We start from the raw sequence: 21480 nt of genomic DNA, 5'->3' as shown, positions 1-21480 counted from the left end.
TTGCCACGCTGTTAACACAGTTAATTTTTTATAATTTAAAATAACGGAGAGCACACTAAAGATTTCAGACAATTCAAACCAGCAGAAGTTGTAACTTCGGCTGTTATTTCTGGATGAAGAGTTTACAGGTGTACTTTCGTCTCCCTTGTTCATTCTGGCAGCCTCGCCCTGCCATCTAGCGACAAATTAATTGTCAACAAACAGGCTGACAATAGGCAATGCAGGCCGCGGTATATGCAGCCTGTGATTTGAATGCTCAAATTTTCCAAAAGGGTCAGGTCCAAAAATGGACTGCTTTTCTTCTTGCGCTGTGGGAGAGAGGCGAATTGCGAATACACGCATTTTATTTATTTATTTCGTATTTCATTTTATTTTATATATTATTCATTTATTTTTTCAACCGGAGCATTGCTTATTGTAGAACATATCAACTTATTATCACAAATTAAAGTTGACATTTGAGCATCAAAAAGATAGCTATGACCTGCTCATGATAAATACATCAGAATGGCACGTGCCTAGCGGCGCAACGCAGCCGCCGATTAAATGATACATATATGTACCCTCTCTCTCTCCCACTGTGCGTGTGTGTATGTGTGCGTGTGTGTATGTGTGCGTGTGTGTAAGCGTGCGCATCCGTTCATTCTCTATCCAACCGACTTCATACATTGCACATTAATTTCACATTTGTCCTTTTGCTGTCACGAATTAAAAACAAATAAAGTGATTGTAAATATGAAGAAATAAAATGAATTAAAATACCGATTTAAAGTGTATGATGACAAATATATGAACCAATACATTAATTTTTTTCTTCATTTTGTAAGTTATTTTATAAATGCACAAATTAATGAATATGCTATTCAATTATTCAATAATATTTAAAGAATCTCAAATTGAATTGACTTAAAATAGGCTAAATGAAAAATGAAACAATTTAAAGTGTACAAATTCAGGATGAAAAAAAATGTTAAAAAATTAATTCAAGATCGAGCATGTATGAGTTCGATACACAAAGCCCAGATTGGCGCTGCACGCACAAACGCACATCCGCATATCATTTTATGGCTAGCATTCTGCGACCCCAAGCAGTTACTTCTCACGGCAATTGTTGACGCGTCCCAACGGCTATTTTGACTATTTCACCAATCTATTTATCGATCTTATCTTTTCATTCAATTTCACAAAGGTTTGCCCAAATTCTTTAACCGAATCGTGATTACATTATTTGAACAATCTTTGCTAACGCATTTCAGTGAATATTTCTAGTGACGGTCACAATAGGTTGAGACAAGCACGGTGACATCTGCTGCAACATAAAGCTTTAGAGTAGGACCTCTTTGGCGGTGTGATCATAAAAAGCAGCGTTTTATTGTTTTCATAAATACTTCGTTTTTCTTATTGCAATAAGCGGTTTTTACCACATTTCTTGACAGATCATAACTCTTTTTTATTTTTAGAAAGATGTGTATTCATAGATAAAGAAATTCCTTTCAGTAAAAATGTGTGTCGGTTTGTAAATTTGAATCCGGGCACATTACAGTAGTATTCTTGTAGAAATAGTTCAAAGTTATCAATATGACTTTGATCCATAATTCATACCACGGTGTCTTTACAATTTCCACAATCCTGTAGCAGCCCTGTCACTCATACATTATTGACTATTTTCAATATTTTTCCTACACACAGAAATCATATAGACATGCTAAACACGTACACACCACTCAGCTATATACAGTGCATTGAGAAGTTTTTGCTGTTAGTGTTTATTATTTGAATGGATTCCTTGTATAACATTAATTTTAGTAATCAGACGCACATCGTTTACACAAAAGAAAAGCACTCCTTCCACTTTATGTGAAAGCGACCAATCCGATAGAGTAAGAAGTCTCAGCGAGTGATATGATACAGCAGCCCTGATAATATGAATTATATACAATATATAATCCTTGACACTGACGTGAACACTGAACGAGTTCAGAACAATGAGAAGGAACGACAAGATCCTGCTCGCGGTGGTGGTGTTACTGACCCTATGCTGGTGGCACTATCTGGACTCTAAGCCCGACCTTCCCCTGTCCACGGAGATCGACGCGGACGGCCTCGTGTCACCCCAACGCGCTATCATGGACGGCGGGAATCAGCACGTGGTCGCGGAAGACTTGGATCAGAAAGATGCCAAAACCAAAACCATCCTCTTGTGGAATGACTATGCCTTCATTTACCAAGAAAAATATGAGCCGGTGTTTCAGGGGTGTGCCGTGAGTGCCTGCCAGATTGTCACTGACAGGACACGCGCTAAAGACATGGACGCCATTGTGTTTAACATCGCCACCAATAATTTCGCCAAGGAGTGCCAAGGCGAGTCTCCCGATTGTGAAATCCCTCAAGAGAAGCCCCCGCACCAGGTCTGGATCTTCCACACCCTGGAGGCCCCCTGTCAGGTGTTCTTTAAAGCGCACAAGAACAAAGACATGTTGTCCAACTCGTTCAACTGGACTTTCACCCACAGGAAGGACTCGGACGTGTACTCACCTCTTGGTGTGATAGAGAAACGGGAGGTACCCCTGCAAAGGGACTTCTATGAGGTGGCGCGTAAGAAAAAGAAACTTGTCGGCTGGCTTGTAAGCCACTGCGAGACGCCAAGCAAGAGAGAACTGTATGTTAAGGAACTACAGAAATATGTAGACGTAGAAATTATAGGCAAATGCGGCAAACCGTGTCCATATAAGTGTTTAGAATACGTTAATAACACATTTAAATTTTACCTAGCGTTTGAGAACAGTCTAGCGGAAGGGTATATCACAGAAAAGTTTTACCGGACAGTCAATCTTGACGTGGTATTAATATCTCGTAGTGGCGTAAACTATACAGAGTTGGGGATCCTCCCCAACTGGCACATTAATACCGCAGACTTCCCATCCCCCCAAGCACTGGCCGAGTACCTGCTGGCCCTGGACAAGGACGACTCCAAGTATGTTCCGTACCTAGAATGGCGGAACCATTACGTCAGCAGCCGAGGGTTGGACAAGCCGTACGTCAGCTGGTGTGATTTGTGCGCCAAGATGCACGAGAGTCCTAGGCGATCACAAGTGTATTCCCGCCAAGAGATTATCGACTGGTACTACCCTCCAGGAGCTGACAGGTTCCGGGGTTGTAAAATACCCTCAGACTTTCCCGGGGCCTAATGCCTCGGCTGCCTCCAATACAGGAACAGATTTCTGCCTCCGCAACAAACGTTTGGCACCAAGTGTGGCCAAATGAATTATTACTTTAGTATCTATCTGATGATAGACTTTATTTCTGTTTTGTAGACAATAATGTACCGTTTTCCAGGGACTTCATTTTTGCCTGTTAATTGGGAAAGTCATAAATAAAATTTGTAATTATAAATCAAAATTTGGTTTTATGTTTGAAAATAAATACACTTGTCTAAAAAAGAGACGAAAATAAGAATGAAATGTGCTTTTTGATGCACTATTAAATTAATACATGTAGGTTGTGGTTTTATCGGCGGCATTCAAGATAAAGAGTAGAGGCATTATTGGATGTTAATATATGCCTGAAAACGAACACTGATATCGGTCTTGCTCATGTTTTCCCTCAAGATCATTGATATCTTTGTATTTTTCATTTACTGTAAACAAACTTTGTTTCTCCGCCAGTTTCCCTTCACTGAGAATAAAATTGGAGTCATTTGACTCTCTCGTCAGAGTCCAGCACCCCTTGACCCTCATGGAGTTAATTTGACTCCTATATAAGATCAAATTACCCCACTACCAGAGTCTTTAAGAGTCTTTAGACTCTCTTATCAGAGTCAATCACCCCTGGCTCTCATGGAGTCAATCTGACTCTAAAATCAGAGTCAAATTACCGGGGGCCAGTGTCTGGCTGACCCCTTTCACCGACCCTTTTCGCTCGCTGGACAGTAAGCTTCGTTTCAGTACTTATGATGGCAGTGAGCAGACGGCGTGGAGAAAACAGTTTTCATCATATTTTGTCAGTATAAACATTACTTTATTGGTTTTCTGTGTGTTTCTGCATGCAGAACTCGTGCACTTATTACTGGCCCGGGATTTCAGTTGCCCACAGCCTTTATGTGATATGTTCGTATACAGGTCAGTAGGTTTTGTTTTCAGGTTGTAGGCTTGACCCGCCAATGCATGTCATTGGGGAGGTATGCTCACTCATTGGTATATTTGTGGTGTATTTATGTCATGCTGTTTATTACCAGATTTACAAACTGTTTGTTATTGCTGTTTAAACATCATATGCGTCCGTATGGCCTTGTGGTTAGGGTGTCCGTCACCGGGGCGGGACGACGTGGATTCTAACCTGTCCGGGGACATACCAGTCTTTATTAATGGTACCTTCTGTCTCCCCGCTTGGCACTGTTGTTGTTGTTGTTGTTGTTTTTCATAATGTGCCAAGGAGTCAAAAATTCCTTAATATGGGGTCATGGTGATTCTTTTGCAGCGATAAATCAAGGGATGAAGGGATCTATGAATGGAGTCGATTGTGACCCTCCTGTGGGGTCTGGATGGCGTTACTCCATCGGAGTCAACTTGACTCCAATTGGGAGTTATTTTAGGCACCACTGCTGGACTCCAAGTTTGGAGTCACTTGGACTCCGATTTTATTCTCAGTGTTGTTTGGACCGAATTTCTTTGTAATTTCTTACAATAATGAGCCTTGTATTTGAACTTTTTATTTTACAGTTTTAAAGCTTCAAACATAAATAATTTGAATTTTGATGAAGAGTGTTGTGTTGTTCGTTTAAATACATAATTATTGTGCTTTGGTTCCTTTGATTCAGCTTTCTAAATTAATATTAGAACTCGTTCAATTTTCTGAATCTGTTTGATTAATTATGAGTAAGTTTTACCAGTCACACTATCCTCACTCAGCATTTTAGCCTAGTTTTTCCCAAACAGTATGATGTATGATTCATTGTCATGTTGGCGATATAACCATTAAAAGTTCCCACCCTATGAAAGGTGTTGACAATTTTCATATGGCCGCCAAAACCAATCACAAAGAAATCTATTTAATATTAAAACTCAGGTTCCAGCTGATGAGGTGGTTTGGTTTAAATGCTAGGCATTTCCATGGTGGTATCTCACTCCGCGTTTATATCAAGTGGTTAATTTTTGATGAGACTTCTACACAGCTCTTGTCCCGCTTTCCTGCGCATCTGTTATCTCACACAAGGTTAGTTTCCAACATGGCACTTACAAGGCACGAGCGATTATTTGGCTTTGGTCTTCTGCTCTTTGTTTTGGCTTGGTGGAACTTGATATTCCTCAAACTAGAATTTGGAGAAGATGAGATCTCTCTGTTGTCGAGGTTGAAGAAAGATGCTGCGCCGCCGCCCACAAAGAAAGTCTCCACACTTACAAAGATGAAAGAGATTAACAGTAAAACGCCTGGTAAAGAACAACCACCAGTGCACTCAGCTCCAAAGAAGCAAGTGCAGAAATTGCCTCCATCACTTCACAAAAAAGCTGAGGAACCTGCAGAGCCAGTTGCTAATTATGATTACTCGATGAAACTTTTAACTATTCCACCTCCAGTAGGACTCCGCAATGAAGAAAAAGGCGCCAAACCAGCCAAACAACATCTCGAAAAAGATCAGTCAACAGCACGGCGGACCAAGACAATACTGCTATGGAACGATTATGATTACCTGTACAGCAAGGACAGAGAACCAATATTCAAAGACTGCCCAGTCTCTGAGTGCAAGGTCGTCACAGATAGAACACAGGCCAGCACCGCGGACGCTGTCGTCTTTACCGTGTCCACCATCAACTTCAGCCACATGTGCGAGGGCCCAGAGCCTGACTGCGACCTCCCTCTACGAAAGCCCGCTCACCAAGTCTGGGTATTTCATACATTAGAGGCCCCTTGCCAAATGGGCCTCAAAGGCAACAGGAACAAAGAATTTTTACTTAACAATATTAACTGGACTTTCACGCACAGAAAAGACTCTGACATTTTCACGCCGAATGGGGAGATCGTAAAAAGAAAGGTGCCATTGAACAGAGATTATTTATCCATAACTCGGGCAAAAAACAAGAAAAAAAGACCACCTGTGGGGTGGTTGGTGAGCCACTGTGACACTCCGAGTCATAGAGAGGTGGGTCTATGATGAAACACACACACACGCGCACGCACGCACGCACGCTTGAACGAACACACACACACACACACACACAGGATATATTTGTTTTATTTAAGGGTCAAGAGAATAAATTAAGTTAACTAATGTATAGAACAGCAATTATTTAAGAAAAATATATTTTAAAAACCGTTATATTTATCACTGTGAATTGGCAAATATGGGGAAGTGGGAGGAATACTGCATGATCTGACCGCCTAGTCCTTATGTCCTTTTTAATATTCAGTGACGTCCAACAGAACGAAAGAAATTAATCATCAGTGCAGATAGAGGTTAACCAAAAACTGAACATATACACGAACCGAATATATTTATTGAAATGAATAGCATTAACATACCACTGCTTATTCTGATGGAAATTGACCTGTGTATACTGCTATTACACATATTGAGAAAATTTGAAGCTTCTCAATATCTACAAAAATCTGTAGAGCTTTTACAGGCACGCTTTCAGTTAGTTTACTAATTGATAAGTTTAAAATTTCGCCAATATGAGAAACCACTGTTCCGCCATTGTTTGTACCATATGACACTTATATTATTAATGCTTTTGCAGGTATATGTCAGAGAGCTGCAGAAATACATTGACGTTGAAATTTTGGGAAAGTGTGGCAAGAAATGTCCGACTGGATGTTTTAGATACATCAACGAAACACACAAGTTTTATCTGGCCTTTGAAAACAGCCTTGCGGAAGACTACGTCACCGAAAAGTTCTTCCGTTCGGTCAATATGGACGTTGTTCTTGTTACTAGGGGCGGGGCTAATTATGCAAATCTTGGGATCGATCCCCACTGGCACATCAACACCGCAGATTACCCGTCCCCGAAAGCCCTGGCCGCGTACCTGCACCGCCTGAATAATGACGACTCCCTGTATGTCCCTTACCTGGAGTGGAGGAACCACTACATGACTACCAGGCGCATGGATGGACCCTATGTCAAATGGTGTGATTTCTGTAAGAAAATGCACGAGACGCCCACAAAATCTCAAGTGTATACGAAAAAGAGTCTTTTCGCCTGGTTCTTTCCGCCTGGACAGAAAAGATTTAAGGGGTGTCAAGTACCCACCGATCTTAAATTTTGAACGTCTTAGTTCACCTTTGCCTTTTTTCAAAGTAGTTTTTACATGAAGCCCCGAGCGTAAACACCTATCTATAGCATCAAGAAATTTCTTGACTATATCTCCAATGTTTTTGTTCTAGGTAAAGGTTTTGAATTCCCATCGTGGAACTTTATTAGAATATCAAACCTATAATAGGTATGTGTCATTTATTCTTTGTGGCTCCATTCAGGGGAAATGCGTTGATGTACATAAACTATCAAAAAGTGCTAAAATTAAAAACAAAATGCATTCTTAAGATGTGTCGTTTTTACACAGTGCAAATAAAAGATAAAATAGGCAAATGTTGCCGTAGTACTGGTGTAACCGAGCTTTGTAATTGATGAGCATTATTGTCATAAATTTAAAAAGATTTAGATATTTGAAAAGATTACATGTGAGCAATATATACTTACTTACTGGTATATATTGCTCACATCTAAATATTTAAAATGATAATGTGTGAGAAATATATCATATCTACTGGTAGCCAGTTCTCCGGCAGTTTACTTTGATTGGCGGACGATGGCAGTGGGCGGCGGCAGTTTGACTTATAAGCAAGGGCGGATCTAGAGATATTTTCTGACAGTCTTCCAAACTATCTTTGTTTATCCATCTTCCATTTAAAAAAGGGACTTAAAAATGGATACATGTCAATGTAAACTTGAAAATCTGACCGTTTTCCGAAAGATCCAGAAGACGGTCTCAATCCGCCCCTGATAAGGGTAAATCGATGTAAGTAATAGTAGGCCTATTTCCCTGTCAACGGCTTGTTTCTTCGGTTTGATTATTTCAACTATTGGCCATAAGCTGTCTGCAGTCTGCCATTATCAGTTTACTGGTAAATGACAAGCGTGACACAACGTACGATTGCGACCGAACCATCTCTCCCCAAACACATTCACTTATTCAGTGAAAATCGTCACATTCACGCTGAGACCGACTAATGACCGATTAATCGTTGCGCTTGCCTACATGCCTCGTTGAGTAACTATGCACTAGGTGGAAAGGGGAAATGTAAGGTCTATACCACGGAAAATTTTGTCAAAAGATGACCTATTTTCTTTGACAAGAGACATACGGAGAGAAGGGGCATCTACATCCGCGTAGTTGATGGCAGCCCAGGCTGTTCTCTCTAACATGGTGGCAGATATTAAAGGCACATTTCCGACATTTCTGGAAATGAGGAAAATGTGGCTATAATATCTGCCACCCTGCTAGAGGGTACTCAACACAAAGGTCACCTCTCCTATGGAACGGCATCGTAGCGTAGCTATAACTTCCAGGCCTAGTAGCGAAAAGGGCTCATTTTCAAAGCTCATTAGCAGATAACAAAATCTCAATTTGTATGTGTTGATGTGTAAACCGATAGTTGGACATGTTTTTTAAGGATATCCATCGTTCCAGCGTTAATGCGTCCTGTCTGCTTCAAGTACCTTTTATGACAATCATCTCCATGTGCACGTGTAAAAATACGCTTATTTATTGATGGGCACATTATTTTATTCAAATTCACTTAAAGGTTTTATTTCGGTAGGGTGATATCCGCAGTGACCGTCACAGCACGTTTCCCTGTATAACACTAAATGTTCTATTAAAATACCTTCACTGAGGCAAACAACACAGGTTAGGTTAGGGTAATGGCAAAAAGTGAGTGCACCAAAATTGTGGAACAAACAGCCTTTTCATATAAGATCTGAAAGTAATTATGCCAGCTTTAGACTCACCTTATAAAAATTTTTTATGATAAATGTCCTTAAACTTTAAAGAAAGTCTTATTTTAGTGCTGTAATTTCTATATTTGGATTGTAAAGTGCATTGAAATGTATGAAATTAGAATGCAAGAAATAAATATTATTATAATTGTTGTTGTGAATAAATTTGATTATTATTGATTATTATTATTAGATTGCTTTACCTATCTGTCGAAATTGAATATATTGACCCAACAACTTCAGTGAATTAAACCTACTCGACTAATACTTGAACGATGGATCCAAGCGCCACTTGAAGTGATTTGTCGACTGAATATATCGGTATGTGGGCTAATTAGGTACGAGTGCGAGAATTCCCGAGGACGTAAAAGTATTGGGCGAGACCTACGTATCGGGCCGTGTATATATCGAGACGTCTTCCATTAAATTTGCCAAACACAATAAATGAAAATAATTCGTCCTCTACCCCGGTTACTATACGTCTCGTAATTGACAGGCATCAATCAAATTCATACCGTTTCCTTTAATTTTGAAGGGAGCTGGCAGGTGCACACGACTTTGAGTGGCAGTTTTTATAAACAAACGTCAATCAAAATCATCACGCAGTTGATAACTATAGCCGTCGAACAGGTAAAACTCAAGCTTCCTACATCCTTTGATTGACAGCGTGTCAATCAAATCCATTCAGTTTTGACAGGTGCTGTCAAGTGAAAACAGCTTGATTGACGGGTTATATTTAAACAAACGTCGATCATCACGTATACGATCACTTTAGCAGTAAAACACCTAGTGCGAAAGAGATCATGCTATCTCCAGAATTTAGTAGTCATTATATTAGACAATTTGTCCAAAATCTACTGATGTTTTAGATCTCTGTAATTAAAACATCTAATTTGTTTTCACATCGGCTGACAATTTGGTTCTGGTTGAGATGAAAAGTTTGTTTAGGTTTTGTTTGAACTTTTACCGGACTGAGTATTTGACATGAACGTGTGATAATATGAATCTATAGAAAGCAATAAATAAACATATAAATAAATAAATAAATAAATAAATAAATAAATAAATAAATAAATATTTAAAAAATGATAAAAAAATAAAATCTTGGGAGATTTTCATGTTCGTCATAACTTCGCTTTCGTAAATGTTGTTTTTTAGTTTGTTTTACTATAGTAAAGCTTGGATAGAATAGTATAAAGCTCCCGCGCAATGCCATTGTTTTTGCAGCTCAGCTGCTGGGATTAACTTAAGGACTGAGCAGGGTACGCTATCAAGGAGTAGCTTCAAGTAGATTGATATAGTTATGTACTATTCAGCAAGAGCTAACGTCATTTCCCACTCTCTCCTATGCTGAGTTTCTTCGTCTACTGCGTGCTGATGTCGGCTCTTAGGTCCATCTTTCCAGGCTATTGTAAAAGGAGTGCTAGTAGGCGGTTATGACGCGCAAATATTTTATCAAACTAAGTCCCTTGTCCCTTATCACTGCCTAAAACCAACAAGTACAGGTGAACGTGGACTAAAAAATTGTTTAAACAATTGAAACATGCAGATGCAGAGTCGAGGTAAAATGTAGCATATTTATCTCATTGGAGGTTTTTAATTTTTTTAATTCATCCTTCTAACTAGAAAGATGTAAATTACAAATCTTTTTACTCTGTTTTTGCCTATTACTCTTTCCTTTCATTATATACATATGCTGTCTTTTTCCCGTACCATTTCTTGGCTGTGGGTGGAAAATTCCGTGTTTACTTGGCGTCGCTCGACCGTCGGTTGCCCGTTGGCCTACGACTGAGGAGCTTTGAAAAGAAAACTCTTAAATGGTAGAACACTCGGCTAGGGCGGCATTGAAGAGCACAGCTAGCTGCGTGAATTGATGTTAACAATGAACAATATCTTGAATGCATATACAATCAATTTGTTAGGTCTCTATATATGCATTTAGATCTAACTTATTGATAGCTTATATACATTGATTCATGAAGTATCTTTAAAATAAACAAAATGTGTATCACTAAACCATTAGGTGTATTATTTACATGTAACTCACTTTTATATTTAACTTTAGATGTTTCGATATTATGGGGTGTCTTTTAAAATAACTATGTAATTTATAACTGTACATGTAGACCAAATTATGTTAAAGAGTTTTACTTAAATAAAGGCGTTTTATTTAAATACCGACCGTTTGATCCGAACACTGGCGTACTCAGGACGTGGCTAAGGGAGGGAGGGGGTGGGAGGGGTGTAAGGGGGGGGGGGCGAGGGAAAACAATATAGCACTGCTTTCCTTGGCATACTTTGTCATGAAAATTTGACAGGGAGCCGAAAAAGAAAGGACACGCTCTGCGTCTGTCATTTCACTGAGGTATGCGTTCATTTCTGTTTAGGGGTGGGTTGATTATGAAGCTAAGGTTGAGTTGCCGTGACGGTTGCAACACCTGCTGGTTCGTCCACTAAGCACAGGGGCGGATCCAGGATTATTTAAGTTCATACAAAAATTCTAGCGACAGTAGAATAAAAATAATGAAAAATAGCCAATTTTGTGCCCCAGGTATATATAGGGCACCATACGGACAACGCATGGCATTTGTGACCTATTTGTAACCTAGTTTTACGGAAGCGATTAGAAATATAAGTACAGTAACGCGAAAATATTTCTCATCTTATGACAGTGGGTTTATTATGAGTATTAACATAGATAAAATCAGTATTGTATGTGATAAGTAGTTTGTGTTTTGTCAGCCAATTAACACCATCCTCCGGCAAAAATAAATTCAAATGTCACCACATTATTAATGCACTCATATTCTTAAATATATCGCCTTGACACACGAAGAAGTACAGGGCGAAGAGAGCAGTAGTAAAACTGAGTTTGGGGCTAATTGAACTGATTTTTTTTGCGATGAATAAGCAGAGGGTTGATATACTGAGTTAATAAGTTTAGACTAAGTAGAAAGGAAGAAAATAGAATTTTTCGGCTGAAAAGATTCTAAAGCACAGCGTAGGGGAGACCGGGGCTAGTTGGACCCTGGGGTAAGTTGGCCCCCCATCAATTTATGACAAAGTAACTATGGGGTAAAAGATCTGATCACATCATTTTGTAAAGTGACCGTATCCAATAGTGCTAAGAAAGCGTCGGCAGTGAGCCCAAATGAAATAATTTAGCATCTTAAAGGAACTTTATTAAAGAGAATGATGGGGGGGGGCAACTTACCCCGGGGTCCAACTAGCCCCGGTCTCCCCTGTCATTCATTGCAAAACTTAAGTCTAATATTTTTTAAAGTAGATATGAGGTCGTCAACGATTGCATGTAGAAGAACAAGTAATAATAAGTAGAAGAAAAAAAATACTTTTTTATATTCACGTTGTTTTTGAAGTGAGTTGGAGGGAGTAACCGTTCTGAAAACAACAGGTATATTGCACGAAATAGTAAATAAGCATGGCCTCGAGGTGCTGTGTCAACTAAGGAAAATTTCATCTTTGTACTAGCGTGTGTGCGTACAATAAATAAATCGACTGGTGTTATTGTAAGCTTTTTTTCTATCTATTGCGGTGATGAAGTACATTGGCAGCAGAGAAAGACTTCTGTGAAATAGGAAACTTACCTGGGGGCTCGAGTTAATGGCCATGACTCAGCTGACGACAGGGAATTTGCAAAATAAAACAAACTTTGACTAAACAACCAGTCAAAGCACTTCCAAACAACACCAAGACTTCCATATTGAACACCGACGCGGCTGATAATTCGTGATTTAAGTACAGACTACTAGGGAGAAGAAAGACATAACCCATGGAAATCATATGACAGTAAAACTTAAATCTGCACACACACATATTTCAGGTCTACCCAACTACCAGACTCGGCACCTACGGATCCAGAATAAACCGGTATATCAGACCACACTACCCGTTTTCAAGGTGTGTGTCAGATCGCATTACAGAGTATCAGCCACCACACCGATTTTGCCTGGTGCGCGATGTGATAGCGATGATCCTAGGTATAGATAAAGTACGAGGCGCTGAGCTTTACGCGAAATAGAGCAGATAACTGGCGAGGCGAAGCCGAGACAATTATCTGCTCTATTTCGCGTAAAGCTCAGCGCCGAGTGTTTTATCTGGCTTAAAGCACGAGTAATTAACCCTGTGCATTGGTGCGTGGAACGCATTCGTGGATGACGTGACTTTACACGAAATAAAGCACGGCGCCACCTATTGTCTTTTGACAGGAGAGTGCTTTAAAGCGGGGTTGGAAAGAAGTGCATCTCATCTAGATTCATGCGCTGCTGCAATTTTCCCTGTTTATGCTAAAAATCTGACAATACCGCAATTTTTAACATAAAATTTAGGTTCGAGCATAGCCAATGATGTTTTGTAAATAAGAACTTGCAAACTTATATATTCATTTAGAAAAGTAGACCTAATTTTGATAGCGGAAGCATATTCTGTCGGGGGTTAAATATTTTCTGGGCGAGATTCAGTGAGTCGTCTGTCGCCATGTTGTCACTCGGAACTACTCCGATGTCTCCGCACTCGACAATAGTATGGAGCTTGCGGAATGAGCCGAGGATTGCCGATTTCCATGTTGTTGTATTCATACGACTCCTACTTGACGAAAACGAGGCGCGATACCCGGATGACAGGTAGGCTTACAAAATTTGTGATGGGGTATGATACTCTGTAATGCGATCTGACACACACCTTGAAAACGGGTAGTGTGGTATGATATACCGGTTTATTCTGGATCCGTAGGTGCCGAGTCTGGTAGTTGGGTAGGCCTGTATTTCAATGAAATTAAAATGCAGACCTATATTTTTACTGGTAGGAGAGTTGGCTTAACCCCTCCAGGATGCAAAGATGATTAAATAATTAAAATAAAACCTTAATAAGAAGACCAGATGACTGTATTTTAAGTTTGACAGGACTGTGGGGTTTATATCCAAATAAGTAGTGCACGTGACCGCTGAGACAGCGACAGACGTTGGATATTCTTGCCCCAGTCTGGGAGGAGGATTTAGCACGTTGGACGCGGTCAGAGATGGACGGTGGCATTCACGGATAACGTGCGTGGGTGAAAATATCGTAAATTGCATCGTTAGGTCATCTGGCCATTGGTTATTTGGTCTCTTCATTCTTTCATACCGGTGTTTGATTTCAGTAGGATTGATTGGACACTGTTTGGCCATCAAGCGCAGGGGTGGATCCAGAGATATTTTCTTACAGTCTTCCAAATTATCTTTGTTGATCCATCCTCCATTTTTGACCGTCTTCCGACAGCAAAAAATTAGATACCTGTCAATGTAAACTTGAAATTCTGACCGTCTTCCAGAAGACCCAGAAGACAGCCTCAATCCGCCCCTGAAGCGTAAGGACGGATATATTGGATGCCTTTTCACCGTATGTGGAGCGCCATCACTCTGCAAACTCTACAGAGCCTTTGGGCTCCGTGCACAAGTGCGTTCTCCAATCCAGAGGATATTGTGTAAAATTATAAAATGTGACTTTGATTTTTTTGCTATGATCAATTTACTCGTTGGTTGTACAATCAGTTAAATTTTATGGAAAAAAATCCTCTAGAATTAAAAAGCACTGGTTTATGAATTGTTTCACATTTTACATCATTCATTAGGGTGAAGCTTTTATGCCAAGGGAATATACATGTATTATCTAACAACAATTTACAGACGTTGCCTACAACGGTTGCGTCATGGAGCTAGGACTTGAAAATAGTAAACACCTTTCAAACACAACAAAACGCGAATCAATTAGACCTGTATAGCTGGTACAGACAGTTGTTATTCTAAAGATTTCCTGAGTACAGGTACGGTTCACCTCCTGGTCTAATACTTCTATACAGTGCTGCCCACTTGATCGTGCTGTAGCTAACCAGGAAGTGGTAAAAAGACTCCCTGGTATGTGAGTAACAACCGTGTCACATTGACATTTTTCACTTAATTATGTAATAATCCACCTGTCAAAGCTGCAGGCAGTGCGCCCCTCCCTAAATCACCTGCAAAAACCATTAAGAATAGGGAGAAGAAAGGTTAAGGGACCATGGTAGTTGTTGTCGCTTATGACAACAATTTGCGTTTACAATCGTATCACTGGTCAGCTTTGTATTATTATGCAAATCATTTGCTCTGTATAAATACTGTATGCAGCAGTTCTGGGCGCGGCCACGTTGTATTTGACGAGCGAAGGCTCAGGTCGTCGAGACTGAAGTTTTAGTAGGCAAAATTTGTGGATCAACATTTGGACGGGAAAGCCACATTTCTCTGTACGTATTGTATTCAATTCTATTGTTAATCATTTGCACAACATTTCCATTTCTTATGATTAATTTATTATTTCTTTTTATATTTGTATTCAATTTATGTTATATTTGTGTATTTTGTATAATTAGTTTGGTATTTATCTTTCATTATTTTGTTATTTTTAGTTTCACCATATCCATGTCAGTGTGCGTGAAATAAAGTGTGAACATTTCCCGTCGTTTGTTTGTTTGGTGTGGGATCCGCAACAGTGAAAAGAGAAATCTAGACATTGGACAACTGAATTCCCCTAAGACGACACCATCTCCATGTAAGAAACTACAATATGAGTGAAAGCAAGGATCAAGAAATCGAGAAGCTGCGACTCGCACGTAGGGCACGGAAGGGCGCTGTTACACGAGTGATTGGGGTGATAGAGCGTGCTATAGCCGCGGATGAACCAAAGACTGTCGACGCAAACGTTAGTAAGTTGAAAGAAGTGTTTACAAGCTTTGAAAACTGTCATGATGCGTATCATTCTCTACTTGAAACTGACTCTGACATTGAAACCAGTGAAGCTTGGTTTTCTCAGGTACAAGATAGCTACATAAGAGGTATTGGAGCAGGTGTTACTTACATGAAAAGTCTAAAACCAGAAAGTGAATCTGAACAATTATCTGAGCAAAAACTTATCAATTTACTTTCATTACCAAAAGCAGAAATAGACACATTTTCTGGAAATCCATCTGATTTCTATAGCTTTTGTGCAGTATTTGACGAAACTATTGACAGCAAAATTGATGATAAAAGTGTCAAGTTGACCAGGTTATTGCAATATACGTCTGGTGCTGCCAAAGATGCAATAAAAAATTGTGTTCTAATTGGGGAATCGGGTTATGATAAAGCACGGGAAATTTTGAAGGCCAGATTTGGTAATGATCACTTAGTAGCCCAGCGAATTATTAATGATCTCAAATCAGGCAAAAATGTAAATACGCCAGATGAATTACAAAAATTGGCAGATGATTTGCAAGTTGCTAGTGTCACTTTGGAAAAGTTAGACATGCTAAGTGAGGTTGAGAATCAAAAAACAATCTTAGATATTGTGAAAAGGTGTAGAGTAAAGATAGTAGACAAATGGCGACATAAAGCACTCAAAATTAAAAGTGTTGAGAAAAGGTATCCCACATTCTCACAATTTGTAGATTTTGTGTCACAACAAGCAACAGAGGCCAATGACTCGGTTTATGGGGACAGTCCTGTATATCATCCTGGCCGTAAGTCATCTAGTACTTTTACTTATACCGCCCAAGGGCCCATTGACCCCCCTTTTGAACCCCCTGTTCAGCGTGATCTCCCTCCATGTGTTGTCTGTCATCAGCCGCATGATTTGTTTCATTGTGAGGTCTTCAAAGCAAAAAGCGTTCAAGCTCGTTTTGATATCATAAAGCAAAATCGCTTGTGTCACAATTGTTTTTCAGCTGGACATTTTGCTAAAGATTGTCGGAAAAATACTATGTGTACTGTGCCAGGATGTGGACGTAAGCACTCAAAGTTTATTCATTTCGGTCAAAGTGAGAAGTCGTCCTCCAAAACCGCAAGTAATGGCATTTCAGACACCGTGACGAACGCTAGTGTTCACTCTAATTCCAATCATGTGAATCTGCCCATTGTGTCCGTCAGAGTAAACGGACACGTGATAGCCTCCGCTCTTTTGGACAATGGTTCTACTTCAACATTTATTTCTGAACGTCTTGCAAATGAACTTTCTCTCAAACACTCACAAAGCTTGAACTATCAAATGAACACGTTGAGTTGTTCACAAAGTACAAAATCTCACATTGTGTCATTTCAGGTGTCACCTGTTCATGATTTGAATGTCTCCTATTGTTTGTCAAATGTGTTAGTTATCCCACAAATTCGTGTGCGAGCGAATTCGCGAGTTAATACTGGTGCGTATCCGTATTTGAAAGATATACCTTTCAGTAACACAGAGTCGGGTCACGCAGATATTATTATTGGAATGGACAACGCGCATTTGATCATGCCGTTAGAGACGCGTTGCGATGAAAGCGGAAATTTGAAACTTTACGCGTCTCGTTCGCGTTTAGGTTGGACATTGAACGGCCCGTTGAATGAAAAGTTGGCATCTGACATTTCAGTCAATTTTCTCTCGGTTGAAGAAAATATTGAGAATTTATGGCGACTCGAAAATGAGAGCGCGGTTTCTTTCTCGCAAGAAGATAGAGAAGTTTTGGCCCTGTGGGAATCGACTGTTAGTGAGGAGAACGGTCATTACGTGTTACCGATACCGTGGAAAACAGGGTGTCCGAAATTTCCGTATAACAAGAACGTGGCGCTCGACCGCTTACACAGTTTAGAACGTAAGCTGGAGAAAGACGGGTTATACGAAAAATATCACGACAACATATTGGATTTGATTTCCGATAGTTATGTTGAGAAAGTCCCAGATGATGAAATTGATCTGCGCGACGGCACAGTATGGTATATTCCGCACAGACATGTTTTGAATCCCTCAAAACCTGAGAAATTGCGAGTTGTTTATGATTGTGCGTGCAAATGTCAGGGTGTTAGTCTAAATTCTCAGACCAAACAAGGCCCAGATTTCATAAACAAGCTGTTAGGTATTTTGTTACGATTTCGTCAACATAAATACGCGATAATGGCGGACATCAAGGCCATGTACTATCAAGTTATGGTGCCCGAATGCGATAGAAATTCGCTCAGATTCTTATGGCGCGACGGGGAAAATCTTGTTCACTATCGCATGCGCGTCCATTTGTTTGGTGGAAAGTGGTCAGGGAGCGCAAGCTGTTATGCTCTAAGACGCACAGTAAAAGACCATGAAGTCACAGAATTGATCAGAAACACCGTGTTGAAATCTTTTTATGTCGATGATTTGCTCAAATCCGTGAAAACCAGAAAAGAGGCTCGTGAGGTCATTGAAGGCACAAAACGCGCGGTGAGCCGCGGCGGATTCGATCTCACTCAATTCGTAGTAAATGACTTCGAATTAAATAAAGCTATTCCTGTTGATGACAGAGCTAAAGAGGTGAAAGAATTAGCGTTCGATTCTCATGCAAAAGCTCTCGGGATTAAATGGGAAGTCATGCCTGATTATTTCTATTACATCTTCAGACTCAAAGAAAGCGCGATTGTTACCAAGCGTATCATTCTCAGTACAGTTGCCTCGATGTATGATCCTCTTGGATTGATATCTCCTGTCATCACACGCGGTAAAATGATATTTCAAAAGGTAACGCGGTTGCGCGAAGGATGGGACACACCGGTGCCTGGTTACTTGAGTCTTGAATGGCAACGTTGGATTGAATCTTTGAAAGATTTACACACTCTTCATTTTCCAAGGTGTGTTATTTCAGAGACGAGTTATGCTTCCGAGGTGCACATTTTTTGTGATGCTAGTGAAAAGGCTTACGGAGCTTGTGCATACCTTCGATCAGTCTGTAGTGATGGCAAAATCCGTATTGCGTTATTGGTAGCTAAAAGCAGATTAGCGCCTTTAAAGCAAGTCATTATACCGAGACTGGAACTTACTGCATGTGTTGTCGCTGTTGACCTTGATCGGTTAATCCGCGAAGAAATGGATGTATCTTTGTTGCCTACTACATTTTGGAGTGATAGTGAGGTCGCGTTGGCTTATATTGCAAATGAAACTAAGCGTTTCAAAACGTTCGTGGCAAATAGGGTGTCTTACATAAGACAAAATACCAGTGTGCAACAATGGCGACGGATTCCCGGCAAATCCAATCCAGCCGATATTTTATCGCGAGGAAGCAATGTTGATGAAATGTCTGAAATTTGGATGAAGGGTCCCGCGTTTTTATCGGAATTCAGATCAAAATGGTCCTGCCCAAAGTCTTCTCGGGACATTTCTAATGATCTTGAAATCCACACATGCACTGTCAGTGAACAACTTGAGGAAGCTGTATCCGAAAGAGATGTCTCACCTTTACAAAAGTTATGGAATCATTATTCCAGTTTTTACAAGCTTTGCAAAACTGTGGCATGGCTTTTACGATTCAAAAGACATCTTCGTGGAAAAGACATCATAAAAACGAACGTAACGGCATCCGAGTTGAAAGAAGCTGAAGATTCCATTTTCAGAGCAGTCCAAAGCGAAGTATTCGGTCGTGAAATTCAATCTTTGAGTGAGTCCGGCGTTATTTCGCGATCGAGTGCAATCTACAAGTTATCTCCTATTGTGAAGGACGGGATTTTAGTTGTTGGCGGTCGGCTTATTCATTCATCATTAGCATGTAAACAGCCCCCCATTTTGCCCAGATCTCACAAAATTTGCTCTTCAATCATTCGCGACTTTCACGGTGGAGCACATATGGGAACTGAGTGGACCCATAGTATTGTCCGTCGGAAGTACTGGATAGTTGATGGAAGAAATTTGGTGAAGAAAATCGTCAAAAACTGCGTAATCTGCAAAAAGCTCTACGCGTTACCTATGTCGCAGAAAATGGCGGATTTGCCCGAGGACAGGTGTAGCGCAGGGGGGCCTCCTTTTGATATTGTCGGCATCGATATTTTCGGGCCCCTTGTTGTGAAAGTAGGACGTTCTGACGTAAAGCGTTATGGATGCATTTTTACTTGCTTCAAAACACGGGCGTTGCATATTGAGGTGTTGGAAAATTTGAGTACAGACGCGTTTCTCAATGGGTTTTTCCGTTTTGTCGCGAGAAGAGGATGTCCTTCCAAACTTTATAGTGACAATGCCACGAATTTTATTGGTGCTCAAAGTGAGCTAGCGCGAAGCTTACGTCAGCTCGACAAGAGTAAAATACTTAGGGAAACAAGACGCAGAGGCGTCGAGTGGAATTTTAACCCCCCACATGCATCCCATCATGGAGGGATCTGGGAACGCATGATAAGAACTGTCAGAAAAATACTGACAGCACTGTTGTCAAATGTGTCTACCAAGTCATTATCTGATTGGGTATTACAAACAATTTTATGTGAGTGCGAAAGCATTATAAATGGAAGACCCATGACAAAAGTCAGCACTGACTCAAATGACTGTGACGCTCTTACTCCTAACCATCTGTTACTACTCCGTAACAATCCCTCTCTTCCTTGGGGTGATTTTGAAATAGCAGATGCGTATACACGGTTGTGGAGACATTGTCAATTTCTTGTTTCCCAGTTCTGGAAGCGATGGACTAGGGAATATTTATCTTTGCTTCAGTCTAGACCCAAGTGGCGGGAGATCAAGCGAAATTTAAAGAGGGGGGACCTTGTCCTTATTGTTGATGCTTCTATGCCCCGTGGTTCATGGCCTCTAGCTGTAGTAGAAAATGTTAAGATTGGGAGAGATAGCTTAGTGCGTAGCGCGACGGTTCGTACTAAATCGTCTCGCTATAATAGACCCATCACAAAATTAGTATTTTTAGAGGGAGATTGTTAAGATATGTGTTATATTATTACAATATTGTTTAAGTGACATTGTTTAAACAATAAGTTGTAAGTAAATTTGAATAAGAATAAGTAGACTATTAAGATATGTGTTATATTGTTACAATATTGTTTAAGTGGCATTGTTTAAACAATAAATTGTAAGTAAATTTGAATAAGAATAAGTAATATTGTTTATTTTTGTTTGTTTGTTTGTGACAGATAATATAGTGAATATGTGTTTGTTTGAGTATATAGTGAGGTAGATAAATGCATTTTTTGTGTGTGTGTTTGTACAATTAATTTTTTTTTTTTTTTTTTTTTTTTTTGTTTAAGTGGGAGTGTTGTCGCTTATGACAACAATTTGCGTTTACAATCGTATCACTGGTCAGCTTTGTATTATTATGCAAATCATTTGCTCTGTATAAATACTGTATGCAGCAGTTCTGGGCGCGGCCACGTTGTATTTGACGAGCGAAGGCTCAGGTCGTCGAGACTGAAGTTTTAGTAGGCAAAATTTGTGGATCAACATTTGGACGGGAAAGCCACATTTCTCTGTACGTATTGTATTCAATTCTATTGTTAATCATTTGCACAACATTTCCATTTCTTATGATTAATTTATTATTTCTTTTTATATTTGTATTCAATTTATGTTATATTTGTGTATTTTGTATAATTAGTTTGGTATTTATCTTTCATTATTTTGTTATTTTTAGTTTCACCATATCCATGTCAGTGTGCGTGAAATAAAGTGTGAACATTTCCCGTCGTTTGTTTGTTTGGTGTGGGATCCGCAAC

At 39.8% G+C, this 21480-nt stretch overlaps 2 protein-coding genes and 1 long non-coding RNA gene across 3 annotated transcripts; all 3 read left to right on the top strand.

Moving 5' to 3' along the window:
- Nucleotides 1–1985: 1985 nt before the first annotated feature.
- Nucleotides 1986–3188, top strand: LOC106166691 (3-galactosyl-N-acetylglucosaminide 4-alpha-L-fucosyltransferase FUT3). The gene has a single exon (XM_013545337.2). It carries the CDS (start codon nt 1986–1988, stop codon nt 3186–3188), a length of 1203 nt encoding a protein of 400 aa, XP_013400791.2.
- A 1983-nt stretch (nt 3189–5171) lies between these two features.
- LOC106166707 (lewis-type alpha-(1,3)-fucosyltransferase) lies at nt 5172–7536 on the top strand. The gene is made up of 2 exons (XM_013545353.2): nt 5172–6136; nt 6735–7536. Exons 1-2 carry the CDS (start codon nt 5225–5227, stop codon nt 7260–7262), a joined length of 1440 nt encoding a protein of 479 aa, XP_013400807.2. The 5' UTR covers nt 5172–5224; the 3' UTR covers nt 7263–7536.
- Nucleotides 7537–15046: 7510 nt separating this feature from the next.
- On the top strand, nt 15047–21447 carry LOC106179202 (uncharacterized). Its single transcript, XR_015331400.1, has 2 exons — nt 15047–15266; nt 15429–21447. It is a non-coding gene; the product is annotated as an uncharacterized LOC106179202 (long non-coding RNA).
- The last annotated feature ends 33 nt before the right edge of the window (nt 21448–21480 follow it).

This window comes from Lingula anatina, chromosome 10 (genome assembly GCF_051362555.1).
Source record: "Lingula anatina isolate TDL-2025a chromosome 10, LinAna3.0, whole genome shotgun sequence".
NCBI classification, from domain to species: Eukaryota; Metazoa; Brachiopoda; class Lingulata; order Lingulida; family Lingulidae; genus Lingula; species Lingula anatina.
Note: the sequence above shows the minus strand (reverse complement) of the source record. Positions and strands in the feature narration are given on the sequence as shown.

Excerpts from the sequence above, each read along its gene's own strand:
- LOC106166691 (XM_013545337.2), top strand. The coding sequence starts at position 1,986 with ATGAGAAGGAACGACAAGATCCTGCTCGCGGTGGTGGTGTTACTGACC.
- LOC106166707 (XM_013545353.2), top strand. The coding sequence starts at position 5,225 with ATGGCACTTACAAGGCACGAGCGATTATTTGGCTTTGGTCTTCTGCTC. Across the intron at positions 6,137-6,734 it reads ACACTCCGAGTCATAGAGAG|GTATATGTCAGAGAGCTGCA; the intron begins GTGGGTCTATGA and ends ATGCTTTTGCAG.